The following is a 17,622-nucleotide window of genomic DNA, read 5'->3' as shown; positions in this document are numbered from 1 at the left end:
TCGTAGGTTTTTGATGTGCTATAAACGAAACTGAAATTGTAAATATTATTTTAATGGCTTTTCAGGTCAGTTGGAGCAAAGTTTCTGCAAAGGCAAGAAGTATCCGGCTTCAAATATACTTGCACCACATTTTTGTTAATACTTCAAGGTACAATATATATACTATATATATTTAGCTGATTAGAAGTCAGCTTCATATTCGTCTGTTCCTTCGTAACAAAATTCTGTTGATTAGTGTTACTCAAGTACTAAGTGGCTCATATTAACAGCTAAATTTATTGGAAGTGGTAGCCAGGGTGGGTGTGTACAAACAAGTGTGTGTGTGTGTCAATGTGTATGTGTGTGTGTGCGTGTGCGTGTGTATATCGATCAATTAATTTGCATCCATGAAAAGTGTGTTTTGGTTAGTCTTGTTTCGTACAATATATTTAAAAATGGTTTTTGTTTTGATCAAAAAAAGCGAATAACTTTAAAACTGGAAAAGTATGGCTAGAAGATACCCTGTCTAAAACGAATCTGACTTTTTATTTATTTTAGCTCGAAAGCATTATCTGCATATATTACAGAGAGTTTTTCCAATACCCCAAGGCCCTAGTTGGAGTCATTATATAATTTTTAGGCAATCGTAAGAAGATTTTGAAAACTGTGGGAGCTTATTGGAAAACCAATATCTTTATTCACTGAAAATTATTCTATATTCTAAAAATCAATACAGCAGCCAAACGCAACCAGCTGACTTAACTGCAGCAAAAAACAATTCGTAAATTTGAACTGCACTTGTAGATGCCATTTTCACATATTTACGACGCAGAGCGCTAAAAATGACTTGGCAAAATTAATGGAACTGCAGATTAGCGTATAATAAGGCATTCATTTAAATGGGAAGACTATCAAAGCCAGTTCTAAAACAAATAAAAATTCCACAATAAATGAAATGTTTTCGAGAGTCTGCAACTCAACCCAGAGGAGTCAATAAACTGTATGACAATTTAATTTGATGACAATCACTGAGTTGAAGGATAAATAGCTTAACAGTCTGCTGAGCAAAGTAAAAACGAGAAGTACTTCCAAATACACAAAGCTGAAAACGTCGAGAACATTTATTCTTTACTACTTCATCTTTGAGTATTTTGAAATATGAGCAAAATATATTTTTGATCTTTCATTACAAGATTTTAGAGACATTTTTCAGACATCACAGTCAAGAAAACAATTTTAAAAATCAAGAACACAAAAAAATAAGGACAAAGATTTTTACGTGAAATTAAATAGTAAAAGATAACCAATTTTTAATATTTTTCATATACTCTTAGAATAAATTTTTTAGATAAAATCTATTGCTTAAATATATATATAGAATTTTTTTAATACAAGTCTTAACAATCTGAAATGATAGTAGTAAAAAATTAATATTAACAATCAAGATATTATAAGCAATAAAAAGTCATTTAAATTATATTTTAAAAAATTTTTTTTTTAAATACAAAGTATAGACTTTTTAAATGTTTAAATTTAGTTTTTAGTTCAACATATGCTTTTTTCAATCTTCTGATTATATATTTTTTAATTTTTAAATTTTTTAAAGGATCTCTTGTTACAATCAATAACTTTAGAGAAGAAAAAACTGAAATTTAAATAAAACATTGGATTTTTTAAGTAATGTTCTTTATTTGAAAACAAAAAATGTACAAAAATTGGCAATTCTGAGCAAGTGCATGGATAAGATGGCGTTGGCCTTAGACAGTTTATCTGCCCCAACCGCCGCCCCAACCTCCGCGGCCACCCCAGCCTCCGCGTCCACCCCAGCCGCCGCCTCCCCAACCGCCACGTCCACCCCAGCCGCCGCCTCCCCAGCCTCCGCGTCCACCCCAGCCGCCGCCTCCCCAGCCTCCACGTCCCCAGCCTTGACGCGCCTCACGCAGACCTTCGTTGGCATGTGCGTTCTCATCCTTCTCAAGGCTGAGCAAATCGATTTGAGCGGCATTTTGCTGCTCCTCGGCGTCGGTGTCGGTCAGGGCATAGGTGTAGGCGAGGCAGAGCACGCCGATGAACGCCAAAAGTGTTAAACGCATCGTGATTCGAGAGTTCCTTCAATGGATTCGCTGTATTACTTGGTTGGTTGCTTGGTTGTGGCTTACTGATGCCTACTGCTTAGATCCGTCGGCCTTTTATTGGCCCATCCAAAGCCTGGAAATAACCGGATGAGCTGTCGTTCCTGTTCTCATACGCATTGCTTAATTTTAAGTGTCACACAGTACTTAAAAACCACAAACAGCTTAGAATGGGAATTTTTGTTTTATTTTGTTTTGCTTTTGTTTACTTTTTGCTTGCTCCACAGCCAGGCATTGTTACTTTCACTATGTTTGTTTATTTATTTATTACTCTGTAGATTATCACACCCGTTCTGCTTGCGATTGTTGTTGATATTATTATATATTAACTCTTGATGTTGTTGTGCTGCTTTTGCATCTAAGTAAATCACTTTGCATACTGTCTTCACTTACTGTGGAGCATCTGCTCGCTAATTATGATAATGTAAGTGCTGTAAAGTATTGTAAAGTGTTGTAAAACGTTGTAAAGGTGAAGAGACGAGAGGGCTGTTCGAGAAGTTGAAGTCTTCTAAGCCTACAACAATTACTACAACTTTTACTACTTATACTACTACTACTACTTATACTACTACTACTACTTATACTACTACTACTACTTATACTACTACTACTACTTATACTACTACTACTACTTATACTACTACTACTACTTATACTACTACTACTACTTATACTACTACTACTACTTATACTACTACTACTACTTATACTACTACTACTACTTATACTACTACTACTACTTATACTACTACTACTACTTATACTACTTATACTTCCTACACTACTACTTATACTACTTATACATCTTATACTACTACTACTTGTACTACTTATACTACTACTACTTATACTACTTATACTACTACTACTACTTATACTACTACTACTACTTATACTACAACTTATACTACTTATACTACTTATACTACAACTTATACTACTTATACTACAACTTATACTAACTTATACACGACACTTTATACTACTTCTTTCTACTACTACTACTACTTATACTACAACTTATACTACTTATACTACAACTTATACTACTTATACTAGTACAACTTATACTACTTATACTACTACAACTTATACTACTTATATTACTACTACTACTTATACTACTACTACTACTTTTACTACTTATATTACTACTACTACTTATACTACTACTACTACTTATACTACTACTACTACTTTTACTACTTATATTACTACTATTACTTATACTACTACTACTACTTATACTACTACTACTACTTATACTACTACTACTACTTATACTACTACTACTACTTATACTACTACTACTACTTATACTACTACTACTACTTATACTACTACTACTACTTATACTACTACTACTACTTATACTACTACTACTACTTATAATACTACTACTACTTATACTACTACTACTACTTATACTACTACTACTACTTATACTACTACTACTACTTATACTACTTATATTGCTACTACTACTTATACTACTACTACTACTTATACTACTGCTACAACTTATACTACTTACACTACTACTACTACTTATACTACTTATACTACTACTACTACTTATACTACTTTTATTACTACTACTACTTATACTACTATTACTATTATCACTTCTGCTACTACTATAAATCAAGCTAATATTATTAGTATAGTTATTAAATAATAAATTAACAGTGTTGTAAAGTGACATAAGCTCCCATAGGTAAGTATGCACTTTGAATAGCAAACGGCAAGTCACTCGATATTGCTATGCCAAATATGAATACTATGTATACGGAATACGTAAGTATAGCCAAAGCCGAAAAGTAAACAACACAAATTCGCATATAATCGCGAATTGTCTATGACACGCTGATGCATTCTAATGGAAGCAAAACAGCCAAAGATCAAAACAAATTAGTTGAAACGTAATATCCAAATTGTGCATAGCATAGCTGATCTTCAAGAGACAAACATATATATATATATATATATATATATATTTGTTTTAGCTTTTTATAATGCAAAATTGACAAATGAATAATTTTGAAATCTTGTTTCAAAGCTGAATTGTGATATAATTCAAAAGAGCTGTACTTTATTAACTTTGACTAAATTCTAATTAACAATTGCTATTTATGATAACAGCTTTACATAGTATTGCATAATTTCAAGACATGTTTTGCTCAATAGACCAATGGGAGCAATGGGAGAGTTTGCTGACAGAGGTGTGGAGCATGAATTAGAAGGTCATTTATGTAATATAATAATATATAATTTTAAATGGATTTATATGTTATATAGGTGAAATATTTATATGTTTATGCAGAATTTTAACCTCACAGTTCAGTAACAGAACCAAACGAGTATTCACTTGGCAGCGCGGCATATTCTTTGTCCCGTTACCAAGGCACGTAGATGCAGTCAACGACCAAACAAGCAAAAGTCAGAAAATGCATGTTACCGAGTTTCTGAATCGAACCAATCGACGCAATCGTAATGCCCAAATTGATTGCAGTGTAGAATGCAAGCTAGCCGACTATGCGGAAGATTTGGATAGACGTCGTCATCAGCTGGCTCGCCAGCTGCACAGTGAGCAGCACCAGCTGGATGAGGAGCTGGCGGAGCTGCAGAAAGCACGTCTCGACTTAGCTCAGAATCAGCGCATTGAATGGATACAAATGTCGCTGATGAGAGACGAGGCAGCCGAACAGCAGCTGCTTCAACTCAAGCAACTGCAGCGAGAAATGTGAGTCAGCTGAATTTCTTCCAATCAGCGTTTCCCATTAAAAGTACTCGACTTCTTACAGCGAAAACTCTGAGGAGCATCGGCACGAGGAAACAAGGCAAATACTACTGGCAACCAAACAGGCGCAGCTCTATCAGATTGAGGAGCGCAAAGAACGGCAGCGTCGAGCTGCCCAAATGGAGGCGATCTGGTATCAAAATAAATATAAATACATATGGGATAAATAAAGATATAATCAGCTCAAAAAATTTGTAGCCGCCCTCGACTCGCCACCTATTTATTTACTTATAAATAAAATGCCATTCGATTTGCATATGCAAATTGATTATGCCAAAAGTTTGAATAATATATATGTGAAATGCAAAAATATAGTAGCCAATTAAATAGGTGTGAATATTTGTTTCGCTTTAAAAACTAGTCTAGAATAATGAAAACTTCAGCTCAAAAAACATGTGAGCAAAGCAAGCAAGTGTCGACTATAAAATACTTTGTAATTGAGTCAGAAGTTAAGAAGATGATGATAATTATTATTATTATTATTATTATGTAGTCAGCTAATTTGTCTAATGAATTGCATCGATTCTTGTTGACCTTGTTTAAATGTCTATGAGCTTGCACAATTATCGAGTGCTCAATCAACGTCACAGGCTGTGCGGGGATTGCCTTCTAGCCTAGCGTCAATTAACACCTTTTTCGATGATCAGCAAAATCGTTTTGCAATGACTAATTGTTGGGTCATGTTGTGAAATCGTAATTTGCTCATTTCAAAATTGAATAGTTGATTGAGTTAAGTAATCGACTGATCCCGCTATTAACACTTCAAGTAAAGGAAAATAAATAATGATCTAAAACCTATTATCTATAATCTATAATCTACGATCTATGATCTATTACTTCTGATCTACAATCTATTATCTAGAAAATATGCTATTTTATCTATAGTTTATGATCTACGATCTATAATCTATCATCTATGATATATAACTTATGGTCTTCGATCTTTGATTTATAATCTATGGTCTACAATCTGTGATCAATAATCTAAGATCAATGATCTATAATCTATTATCTATGCTCTATAAAATATCATCTATCATATATAGTCTATGATCTCAGATCTTTGATCTATAATTTTTACCTAAGAATGTCGCTCACTACTAAGATCGTATTTAATGAAATAATATGACTAAAATACATTCATTATATTCTTAAAGCATTTCATTTAATTATTAAAAACTTTCAAAAAATTCTTAAAGCATTTCGCTTAAATATAAAAAATTTTCATACAAATTTCAAAGCAATTTATCGTAAATCTAAAATTGTTGCCGTATATCAAATCATTTCATCAATTTTTCAAATCGGGAGAACAGTCCAGAAGATTTACCACCAACAGTTGTGGTAATAATAGTAATTTGGATAGAATTGTTGGGGGTAGTAAGTCCAGGTACGTCCCCAGGGTCCGCCAAATATATGGCGTAATTGACGCGTTCCTTCTTCTGAGTGTTGAGCGCCCACATCAGCGACATCCTTCAAGGTGGCTAGTGATCCCTCGTGCTTATTGTCCAACTGCTGCTGACCAGCCTGCTGCAGCTCCATCTCCATTTGCTCCAGCGTAATCGGAGCTGGCAAGCCACAGGCCAAAACGGCAAATGCAGTCATCAACAAAATGCACAGCTTCATTGCGAATAAATTGAGAAATGTCAACTGTCTACCAAGTGGTGGCCAGCTGCCACTTTTATAGCCCTACTCAGGACTTGCACTTTGCATTTCCAATTAGATTTATTTACGCTCACAATTTCACAATATTCTTTGACTGAATGACTCTGCATTTTAGCGGGTTTGTTTGAAGTGCAATGCAAACAAGATGGGTAATACAGTAGCCAAAAAGCGCTTAGAATAGAATTACGCTCTTAAAAGTCAATAACATTTATTTCAATTCCAATTTATATCAATTAGCAAGCACTTGTGAGTTTCAAATTCGATAACATACTTTTAGGCTGTGTCTAAAAGGTATTGTATATATATTACATTAGGCAAAATATTTAAAATAGTTAAAAGCGATAACAAGCAATTTGATAGATATTTTTGTTAGGCCAACAGAGCTGCTTAAAAATTAATCACATTTTGAGTTCACTCAACTCGCTTAGCTTCATACATATATATATATATTATATATTATATATTATATATTATATATTATATATTATATATTATATATTATATATTATATATTATATATTATATATTATATTTATTATATATATAATATTTAATATATATATTATATATTATATATTTATAAGAAATGAACAAAAATAACAAAATGACAACGCAAGCAAAATATTATACTCCTTATATATCATGATAATATGTAAATGCAGTAACAACGTTTCATTAATGAGTGAATTATAGATATTTTAAATAGCTTAACAAATTTAGTTTGTTAATCTCAACGAGTTTAGTAAATTGCTTAGCACTTGTGGATTAATGCTAGCAGCACCTGCTCCGCCAGCTCCACCATTGGCCAAAAGCGGACGCAAGCTGCTGCCCAAAGCTTGACCCAGCAGCCCAGCGATTTGGGATGCCTGCGCGGTGTTCAGCTGTGAGCCAGCAGCGGCGGAACCGCCAAGGGACGAGACTGCTGAGCTGGGATTGGCGTTGACTGGCGCTGGATAGGCTGCGGGTCTATTGCCATAGCTGGCAGTGCTGCCATAGCTTCCATAGTTATTGTAGTTGCCTGCGTTTCCGTAGTTATTATAATTGTTGTAGTTGGGTCGGTTGCCATAGTAGCTGCCTGGGTATTGTGTGGGGCGCTGATAGCCGGCATAGTTGTTGTAGTTGTAGCTGGGTCTATTATAGCCATAGCTCGGATAGCCCAAGAAGTTTGAATAGTTTGGATAGCCGAAGGCAAAACCGGGAAAGCCAAAGCCATAGCTGGGCCTATATCCATAGTAATTGCCATAGTATTGGCCTGGATAACCGCCTCCACCTGCTGCTCCACCTCCATAGTACTGATCCGACTGTGTGGCTGCACCAGCTGCTCCGCTGCCACCTACTGGCACCACTGGCACATCGTACAGAGGACGCGCCCCTGCGCCGAGCAGCAGCGGCGTTAGCAGACCCAACGTGCGTCCCTGTCGATCTGTTTTTGATTTTCCCTTCTCAGCAGCCACCAGAGCGAGGAACACAACGAGCAGACACAAACGCGAACGCAAATACATTTTACAAACTTCACTCAGGCGACGCTCAAAGACATACTAAAGCTGCGCCTCATCAAATTTAGTTATATATATGCAAAAGAAATAGGAACGTCCACGCCCCATAGCCACTATTGTTGGCCAAATATGTTACGGAAACTGGCAGACCTTCGGCGCATCCAAAAAGTTGCCAAAAATCACAACGGAAACGCGCTACGCACACGCAAAATAAGAAACGCTAGAGAAACGCGCATGAAACGCGCTGAAATCGCGTCATGGACTGGTTTCCATGCTTTCACGCATGCTCCAAAGACTGCAGACGCTGACTGACATTGACCTTGCTCAACGTTTCAGCAAATATTGGCCAAATATGTAGAAACAAAGAAAAAATATAAACAAAACCAAACACGGCTGACAGATACTCTGTAAATTGCTTAAAACTAATTAAATATGGATTTCAATTTATGTAGATCACGAGCAATAAATGAAAGCGCTTTGATTTCGAGCAAACGGACGGAGTATATAAACTAGTTTTATGGCCTTAAGAGCTATACATATACGTATAGACTATAAATACTCTCTTCGATATTAAGCAGACCTGCTTAGTTTTGCCTAGTTATGATATATACAATACACCCATATCTAATACTATCGCTCTCTCTTTTATCGATATACAAATTCAGCATACCCCCTTCAAGTATATTTCAATGGGTATTCAAAAACTGTTTCACACCGTTAATGCGTTAATATTGTTTGTTTTTTAGTTCACTTCCGCGGGATTTTCAAAAGTTTGTGGAACTTGTTTGCTTTATGGTTGAGCGAGGATTATATATTATATAGTATATGATATTTTGAGATGTCTATAATTATATTTACTTGCAATAGCAATGGCTTATAAGCCGAATAAGCAAAACAAGTACTCGACTTGAGTATTTGACGGCATACTTTAAGTATTTCTAATTCTGACATTATGATATCTTTATATAGAAACGAATATTAAGATTTTCAGTCTAATTTAAAATACATCCTAAAGCCAATTATCTTAGCATTAATTGAATATTTATTTAAGCTTTGCTTACAATTAAGAAAATTATCTCTAATTACATTTCGTTAATCGACTTTCAGCTAAATAAGTATTTAGACTACAACTGTGGGAAAATCAGATGAATGAATGTAAACGCCTGTAATATGACTTGATTATCATGTGATCCTACAATTATATATATGCATATATATGTATTATAATTTTTTTGAGTTATTTAATCTTCAGTTGACGGTTGGGCAGAGTAACTATTTATCAACCGGTTTTCATTTTTGTTGTCTCATTAATTTGACACGTCACTTAATTTTTGTTGAAATGTAATTTTTTCAACAATTTGACGTGCACTGAGCGTAAATTGTAGGAATTATGAAAAAGTTTTTGAATTGAAAATATCTATTCGAAATCATATTTACAAACATAACAAGCATTCATTAACTTAACTTTTCTTAAGCCCAGAGATATGATATAAAAATATATTTGTATCGATCGCATGCTGTTTAAAAATTGAAGAGATTTCATGATGTTTCAAGTCTAAAATGCAAAAAAAAAAATAATATTTAAAAAAATTATTTAAAATAAAACCAATTACATTTTAAAATTTACAAAAGTTAACAAATATATTATTTGAAATAAATAATACTTTTTGTAATTATAAATAATATTTTTAAAAAGTATAAATAATGTTTTAAAATTTATATATCATTTTAAGAAATATATTTAAAGAAAATATCTAAAAATCTATTCTCAGAATTTTAAAACATTTTTATTTTATTCTTGTCTTCAAGTATACAAAACTTAAGCCAACTTTTCTTTTCAAAAAAACTTACATTTAATAGCCAATTTATAATTTGATGACACATATCCGACACTTGTTTTCGGTAAAAAGAAAACGTAAACAAATTAAACAGTCTAAATAAAAATGTAGCTAGAAACAAAAACTGGTCTTTTATGCAACAAAAAGAAAAAAAGGAATAGAGAATAAAAAGCCATAAAAAAATATTGATATAAGTAGCCATTGAGACGATCTTAACTGCGCAGTTCTGCAAACAATTTAAAAGGTCAGTGATCAGAGTTCCTAACAAGTTTTTAATTATTTTCGATTGTCGCTCAGGGTATTTTAATTGTTGACGAACGAAAGCCATAATAATTAAAAGATGATAAAGCATAGTTCAGAAAGTACCCTGTAAAAATATTGAAATTAAATGGGAGATTTAAAGATGTACCAAAACTTGAGATAACCCAGTTAACCCTCAGAGCTTTGGTCCTAGAATTTGTCCTAACCACAACTTGTTGAAGTACTATAGCCAACTAGTTTAGATACCTAGGAATATTTTAAGCTAGTTGAACTTCGGCATTATTCAACTATTTTACAGGGTATTTGTTCAGTGAGTCCCCTGCTGAAGAGCCTTTCAAACGCTTATAGACAATGTGTGAGAAGTTCTGACTTTGCAACAAAATAGGTCTTTGGCTCTAGGCCAACCTAATGAATGGGCTCCAAAAGTGAGCTCCCAATGCGGGGGCATCTGAGGCGAGTGCCTTGGGGGTCTGGGATTTACGTTTATAAGTTCTGGTGAAATCATCAAAAGCAAAAAACAATTTGAAAACAAAAATAATGATAGATGCTTGAAGCTAATGATTCGTCTGGCAGGATGAGCCAATCAGATTCGCATAGTTATTCTCTATTGGTGCATCCCCCATCAAATATCGTCGAGTATAAAAGATGTCGACATTCGATAGAACCCAAATAGAAGCAATTGCAAAACTAAACATGAAACAATTTGTGGTATTGGCGCTCGTCTACTGCCTGGCCTTAACCCTGACATGGGCCCATCCGCTGGTGCTGGAGGAGCAGCCACAGCAGCTGACGCTCGAGGACGTGGATGCTCAGCCAGTGAATGATGCGGATGGTGGACGTGAGGCTCGTGGTTTCTGCTGCGGTGGTGGCTTTGGACGTGGAGGCTTTGGCGGTGGCTTCGGAGGTCGCCGCTTTGGCGGTGGTGGTTTCGGAGGCCGCGGCTTTGGAGGTGGCTATCCAGGCGGTTTCGGCGGTGGCTATCCAGGCGGTGGCTATGGAGGCGGTTCAGCTTCAGCATCAGCATCGGCCAGCGCAAGTTTTGGCGGCGGCTATGGCAAATAAACTAAATCCAATTGCAATGTAAAATTAAATGAAATAAAATTTAATAAACATTAAGTAAGAACCGACTGCTTAATACTCTATCTTGGGCAAGAAAAAACGAGAAGATATATTTATTTTGAAATTTTTGTTTAAGTTTAAATTTATATATCTATCGTCAACATTCAACAAAGTCAATATACTCATTTCAATTTCTTGGCGTTTATATAGCCGAGTCCCTTCTTCACTTTATAAAAAATAGAACCAATACACCCCTTAAACTTTTCGCAAGAGCGCAAAGCAAAACGTGAAACGAGCTTAACACGCCTTTGGGGTATAAAGGGGCACGGTTTCAACGCATTCGCCCGACTAGCTGTCGCTGGGAAGCTGCTTAATATATAGCTCAGCTGTTCACGCCTGCTTCAAGCCGGTTTTGGCACTCACGAAATGCAAACAACAAATTAATATCATAAACAACAACATTAATGCCATTAACAAAAATACTATTAATCAAAAAAAAACCTAGCGAATGTGAAGATTTTATTTATAGCAACAAAAAAAATCGAGAGTAAATAGAGAGAAAAAATAGCTTAAAATATTCTACTGCATTAAATTCGCAAAAAATATGATATATGATATGATAAGACCAGACCAGACATTGCATTAGACACTTTTTGTAATTTAAACCCGAAATTGACGTCAAGAAATTAGTATAAAAAAATAAATGTGATAAATGATTGGCAAATTAGTCATGAACAATATATTGGTTAAATTTATGAGTAAAATAAATAAAAATGATATCAAAAATAATAAAAATATTCAAATTAAATGTCAATAAATTAGTGTAATACATTAACAATAAATTGAATAAATATATTAACAATTGATCAAAAATGGAAAAATTTGTAATAAAATAAAAAATTAGTAATCTTATAATACATAAGAAATAAATGAATAAATTAAATTTAGTTAAAATGTAACAAAAACACAATTTAAAAAAAAAATAAACTGAAAACCACTTTAATAAAATTACATTGAAAATATATTATTTAAAAAATCTTTTGAAGCTTATCAGTTTTATTCTTCTAATAGACATTTAAAAGACGAAAAGAAAGCTCTGCTCTCCCTAATTAAACTAAAAATATGAACTCTAAATTGTTATATAAATTTAAATTTAAAATTAAAAATTTGTATTAAAGCGTTTGTCTCTTAAATATTTTATAAAATTATGAAATAATATGAAATTATTTTAAGCAAATTATTCAAATTAAAAAAATTTGCCACCCACATCTCACATCTTTTTTAAATGAAATTTTGAGCAAGCAAAAAAACTATAGCTCTTATACGCTTTGGACTGTGCCAAGAACTTCAAGCAAACTCTTATACAAATATATTAAGTTATAGATGATTTAATATATATTTATATACATATATAAACTTATAGCTCTCATACAAGTTGTACGCCGAGCATCAGGTTTATTGAACTTGATCAAGTTATTTTCTCTGCGAGTTTTTGAGTTTAATTCACAGTATACACATTAAAGTTCAGATTAAAATCTTTTAACACACATTTTTTGCTGATTATTTGTACAATTTTTTAACTGAAGAATCCGTTAAATACGCATGATAAATATACCTCTCAGCTCCTAGCACGACACGCCAGCCTCCCCATTCTTTGGACTAATGAATAATTCAATTCTAGTCAAATATTTTGCAATCTGTTGTAATTCGAAAATTACACGGAAATAAACTTCAAGGTGATTCAAGGTAAATAAATAATTAGCGTCTATTTATTTGTTAACGAGAAGCGCAGCAAAGGCAAATGGACACGAGCTAAACTTAGATATGGAAACTAAATTTCAATCTCTATTAAAAACAAGTAAACAAGCTTTAGGGGGTGTGTATGATAATAGATACTTTTATATTGGATTAATAGGCAGACAGAGTGAGACGGAGGTATGGGACCATCGCATATAAGAATAGATAGACAAAGAAGTAGATAGGTGAACAAATGGAGAAAATGAGAAACGGAAGGACAAATGGAAAGACGAACAGATAGAGAGCCAGATAGATAGACACAGGTATGAAGGGATGGATGGACGGACGGGATATTATGTAGACATCCTAACCCAATTGTCCCTTTTCAGTAAGATCTACAAAAGAACTCCCTAATTATTACCATTGCTAAGATCTAGAAGATACAAATACCGTGGAAAATCAGTTGATTCACAGTGCCTACCGCAACAGTCATAATAATAAAGCCACAACTTGGAAGTCAATAAATACCAAAGTCATGGATCAACTTCCAGCTCAACTCAGTTTTTGACGTCAGATGAACATCCCCCCTTAAAGTTGAACGGAAATGTTATTCAGGTGCTAATCATACTGAATAAGGGGTCTCTGTCTGACTGTCTGTCATAAATATTAGCGATTGCTTGTATAAAATGAGTTGAGAACCGAGAGCAGCCAAACAGAAGCAAAAGGAACTCCAACTGGAGCGCAGCAGCAGCATACAACACTATTCAACATGAAGATCACGCTCATCCTTTCCCTTATTGTGGCGACAGTCAGCTTTATCCAAGCAACACCTGTCAACAATCCCTATCAGGCCGTTCACTCAGCCATCGATCTAAGTGGACAGCCGGTGAGAGCGAGGCGTGCTAGCTTTGACGACTATTATATCTGCTATCCGAGCAGCGTGGTCTACAGCTATCATAGCAACTCCTTGGAGTCACATCGTCGTAGTGATGCGGAACGCAGCTTTTCGCGCTACGATGCTCGCAGAGATCGTGCGGATAGAGAAGGCCCCGACTACACAGATGTCTTTGGCAAATAGACTTGATTGAGCTATGAGCTAGATGGCTTATAAGTAATAGTCTGTAAGATGTTCGTATAGGCGCAGAAAACTATTAATATTATTTATTTATTATAATGTGTTCCACATGTAAATAGAGAAATTAAGAATTTTAAACAGAATTAAAGTTGAAAATAATAAAGTTAATCTGATTTCTGATTGATTGACACATTAAATGTGTTGTGAGGTGCGATCAGCACTAAGACTAAGGATGACTCAAGCTACCATATACGACTTAAAAGATTTCATGTCCTAGACCTGCACCACAGAAATAGATAAATATGTAAAGTAGGTAAATATATGGATTGATCTCATAGGAGCTCAAGCGATCCAGTTATGTAATATTATTGTAAAAAATGTTGTTTATTGACTAGTAAAAATAAAAACAGAAATAAAAAAAAAAAATTCTTACTGATTGACACATTCAATGTGTTGTGATGTGCGATCAGCTTTTAGTTCTAAGAACAAATAGTTTTTGAGTAGTAGTAAAATGATTATTGAATGATTCATTGACTGGTGAACAATGCACTGCACTCCACAGTAAGGGCAAAGATGATAACATTCTTACAGTTGCTGCTTCTTCATATACAATTTATTTCTTAACACATTCACAAAACCTAACAAAATATCACATTTGTTAGTAAGCTACTAACAATACATGAACTATCCCTTAGTCACTTGATTAGCCCATACTGCTCTCTTACCGTTTCTCCATTGAGTACTCGACTCAACATAGCATCAACTATCCCCTGTCAATGGAAGATGCTGAAGTAGACACGTTATTTATTACTGTGAGAGAGATAGATTATTATTAGATAGAGAGATGAATACTAAATTTAATAAAATCAGAGAAGCAAATGAATATGGAGTAGAGTATCATATTCACATCTTGCTAATTCAAAGAGAGATTATGAGATCTTAAAATTACTATCTTAAAGTTATAAGCTTACTGCTATGCTCTTCTATCAAGCCTTTCTCAAAGTCAAAGCTTTAACTAAATCGACCTCAAAATTTAATTTAAACTTAAATCTTTAATGACCTCTTACAGACAAAGCGCTCCAATTGTTTTGGGCAAATCAATATCTAGTTTAAGTTTATGGTTTTTATGTTTCGCTAACGATATTCGCGTTCAGCCACAAAATCAAAATTATAACTATAAATTAGTCATAAAAATTTTGCATGGAAACTAAAGCTGATGAATCAGAATCTATAAAATATCCGCCGAATATCACAGCATACTTTCAGGCACAGCAAGAAATAAGCAGAAAAATGTCAAGTTCGCTGCCTAAGTCTTTCGTTTACAAAGCATTCAACAGAGACCACGACGCATTTCACTTTGCTTCGTAATAATTTCATGCCATCGACTGAGACATTTAGCACCTTATTTGCGTTGGCCATTAGCCAAAAAGTGTGAATTGTTTATAAAGAGATTACAAAACGCAGACGAGATACAGCCACAGCTGCTCTCTGCGGAACTTCAGTAATACACATATATTTTTGCTACTGTCATAAAAACGTAAAAAAGACTTACCTTAACCACAAAACCGTTTTATGAGCCAAATAGAAAACTGAAAATTGCAATAGAAAGTTTTTTTTGCGCCCCCTCAGCATAAAAAGCGACTTTGACGTGCCGGAAGCAAACAGTTGTCGAACACCAGTCGAAGTCAAGCAAAATGAAGTCGGTTGCTGCACAGAAATCCTTATTGATGCTAGCGCTTCTGCTTCTTGGCAGCTGCCAGGCGTTGCCCGTGAAGGAGGAGGCACGTGAGCAGCGGAATATGAAGATGCTGACGCCAGGGGCCGAGGCCGATGTTAAGATGATGGCGGCAGCGGGCACAGCAAATATGACGCCAGCTTCGATGAACCTCGGCGGCGCGTTGCCCATGAATCAGATGGCTCTGGGCATGGTTAACAATATGCAGCTGGCACGTTATCCCAACTATCCGGGCTTGATGTCGCCCTTTGGTCTGCAGGCAAACATTGTCAATGGCTATCCCGGCGATGTCAATATGGGTCTTGGCTTAGGTCTGCCCGGAGCTGGACTAGGCCTTGGAGCTGGATCTATGCCAGGCGCTGGATATGGAGCTGGCATTGGCGCTGGAATTGGAGCTTCACCTGGCATCGGATTCGGCGCCGGACTGGGAGCACCTATGCCTGGAGCTGGCTTTGGCGCTGGTCTGGGAGCTACACCTGGTGCTGGACTTGGACTAGGACTTGGCGGCTATCCAAACACTGGCTTCATGTACGGTAATTCGCTCTATGGCAGTCCACAACCTATGCCTGGCTTTGGTCCACAGGGCACGCTGGACGGCATCATCGGCATGGCCAATGCACCAGGTCTAGCACCAGCTCAAGCTGGCATCTACGGCCAAGCCGCTGCACCACTTGGACTTGCACCCATGCAGGGCTTCTTTTAATTAGCTAACTTAAAACTTGCAACAAATTTGAACAATTATTTATTTAATTTATTTAGCTAAAATATATAAAACGCGAACATTTATTTAATGGAATTTCTTATACATGGTAGCCCACTGAAAGAGTTGCCTGCGCTGCTGCAACTGTTGTTGCTGCTGCTGTTGCGGTTGATGTTGATGTTGCTGTCGATGTTTCAGTGCAGTCAGTGCAGGTTGATGGCGCTTGGCAGCCAACGTGTAGGCGCCCTTGCCCACAAAATGATTTGGCAATACGCCCACGCGTCTCTGCTGCGCTGCAAAGGTGGCCAGGATCAGGCAGAGGCTAAGGCACAGCAGCAGCAAAAACTTATAGCACATCGTGTCTAGAATTTTTTCCGATTACTGTGACTGCAACCGTTGCCAGTTGCTGCTTTTATGCCACTGCCGGGTGTGTGCCACAACCAGCTGGAAAGTGGATTAACCGGGGATTTGGCGGCTGGATTGCGGCTTAAACTGAGTTTGAAGTAGTTGCTAGGTAATTGGGACTCTTTGGAGTAGTTGCTCTTAACTGGGACTTTGCTTTAAGTCTGTGGAGTAGCTGTTGCTGTTAACTAGTTTCGCGACTCTCGCATATTTCACAATTGTCCCAAAAGGCAAAAGTCGCTAATTATGCCGCCAGCCGAGTCGAGTCGAGTCGCGTTAAGTCGAGTGTCAAGTGCAAGGCGAAAACCAAGTCCAAGTCGAAACTCAAGTGTTGACCAAGATACTTAATGCAGGTATACACAGACAAACAGAGAGAGATCACTAATTTGTTAGTCACTTGGCAATTGGCTCTTTAGAAAGTGAAATTTGTAGGGTCCCATTGTTCGGCTAGAGACAATGGCACATGTTGTTTTACATGGAAACATTAGCAGCTATAAACCATACCATATACCCTGCTTGAACATTTTCAATGGGTTTAGGGTATTCAAAAAAAATTACCCATAAGCAATTGTCATCGCGTCTGAGTAGCCTGCAGCTTTGTTATGCTACCCGTGGCTGTGGCCTATTACGGCATTTAGTTAAAGGCTATATAATAATCTGAATGAATGAAATTACCTTTAGAATGGGTCTTCGCTAAGAGAATCATAGAAGACTAGAGATACCCTAAATAGTGCTGATTGAATGAA

General features: G+C 35.8%; 6 protein-coding genes across 6 annotated transcripts; 4 read left to right on the top strand and 2 right to left on the bottom strand.

Moving 5' to 3' along the window:
* Nucleotides 1-1,723: 1,723 nt before the first annotated feature.
* On the bottom strand, nucleotides 1,724-2,462 carry LOC111605275 (protein FAM98B-like). Its single transcript, XM_023323719.2, has one exon. The coding sequence runs from the start codon at nucleotides 2,070-2,072 to the stop codon at nucleotides 1,746-1,748; it is 327 nt and encodes a 108-aa protein (XP_023179487.2). The 5' UTR covers nucleotides 2,073-2,462; the 3' UTR covers nucleotides 1,724-1,745.
* Nucleotides 2,463-4,558: 2,096 nt separating this feature from the next.
* Nucleotides 4,559-5,081, top strand: LOC111605256. Its single transcript, XM_023323693.2, has 2 exons — nucleotides 4,559-4,854; nucleotides 4,916-5,081. The coding sequence occupies exons 1-2, from the start codon at nucleotides 4,559-4,561 to the stop codon at nucleotides 5,079-5,081; spliced, it is 462 nt and encodes a 153-aa protein (XP_023179461.2).
* Nucleotides 5,082-7,289: 2,208 nt separating this feature from the next.
* Nucleotides 7,290-8,075, bottom strand: LOC111605255 (prisilkin-39). Its single transcript, XM_023323692.2, has one exon. The coding sequence runs from the start codon at nucleotides 8,073-8,075 to the stop codon at nucleotides 7,290-7,292; it is 786 nt and encodes a 261-aa protein (XP_023179460.2).
* A 2,743-nt stretch (nucleotides 8,076-10,818) lies between these two features.
* On the top strand, nucleotides 10,819-11,312 carry LOC111605276 (keratin, type I cytoskeletal 10). Its single transcript, XM_023323720.2, has one exon. The coding sequence runs from the start codon at nucleotides 10,862-10,864 to the stop codon at nucleotides 11,228-11,230; it is 369 nt and encodes a 122-aa protein (XP_023179488.1). The 5' UTR covers nucleotides 10,819-10,861; the 3' UTR covers nucleotides 11,231-11,312.
* A 2,380-nt stretch (nucleotides 11,313-13,692) lies between these two features.
* Nucleotides 13,693-14,042, top strand: LOC111605254. Its single transcript, XM_023323691.2, has one exon. It carries the CDS (start codon nucleotides 13,734-13,736, stop codon nucleotides 14,040-14,042), a length of 309 nt encoding a protein of 102 aa, XP_023179459.2. The 5' UTR covers nucleotides 13,693-13,733.
* A 1,691-nt stretch (nucleotides 14,043-15,733) lies between these two features.
* LOC111605252 (fibroin heavy chain) lies at nucleotides 15,734-16,477 on the top strand. Its single transcript, XM_030225211.1, has one exon. It carries the CDS (start codon nucleotides 15,734-15,736, stop codon nucleotides 16,475-16,477), a length of 744 nt encoding a protein of 247 aa, XP_030081071.1.
* Nucleotides 16,478-17,622: the final 1,145 nt, after the last annotated feature.

The sequence above is a fragment of the Drosophila hydei genome, unplaced genomic scaffold (assembly GCF_003285905.1).
Source record: "Drosophila hydei strain 15085-1641.00,03,60 unplaced genomic scaffold, DhydRS2 tig00008125-arrow-arrow-pilon, whole genome shotgun sequence".
Taxonomy (NCBI): domain Eukaryota; kingdom Metazoa; phylum Arthropoda; class Insecta; order Diptera; family Drosophilidae; genus Drosophila; species Drosophila hydei.
The sequence above is the reverse complement of the archived record's forward strand: the minus strand, read 5'-3'. Positions and strand labels throughout refer to the sequence as shown.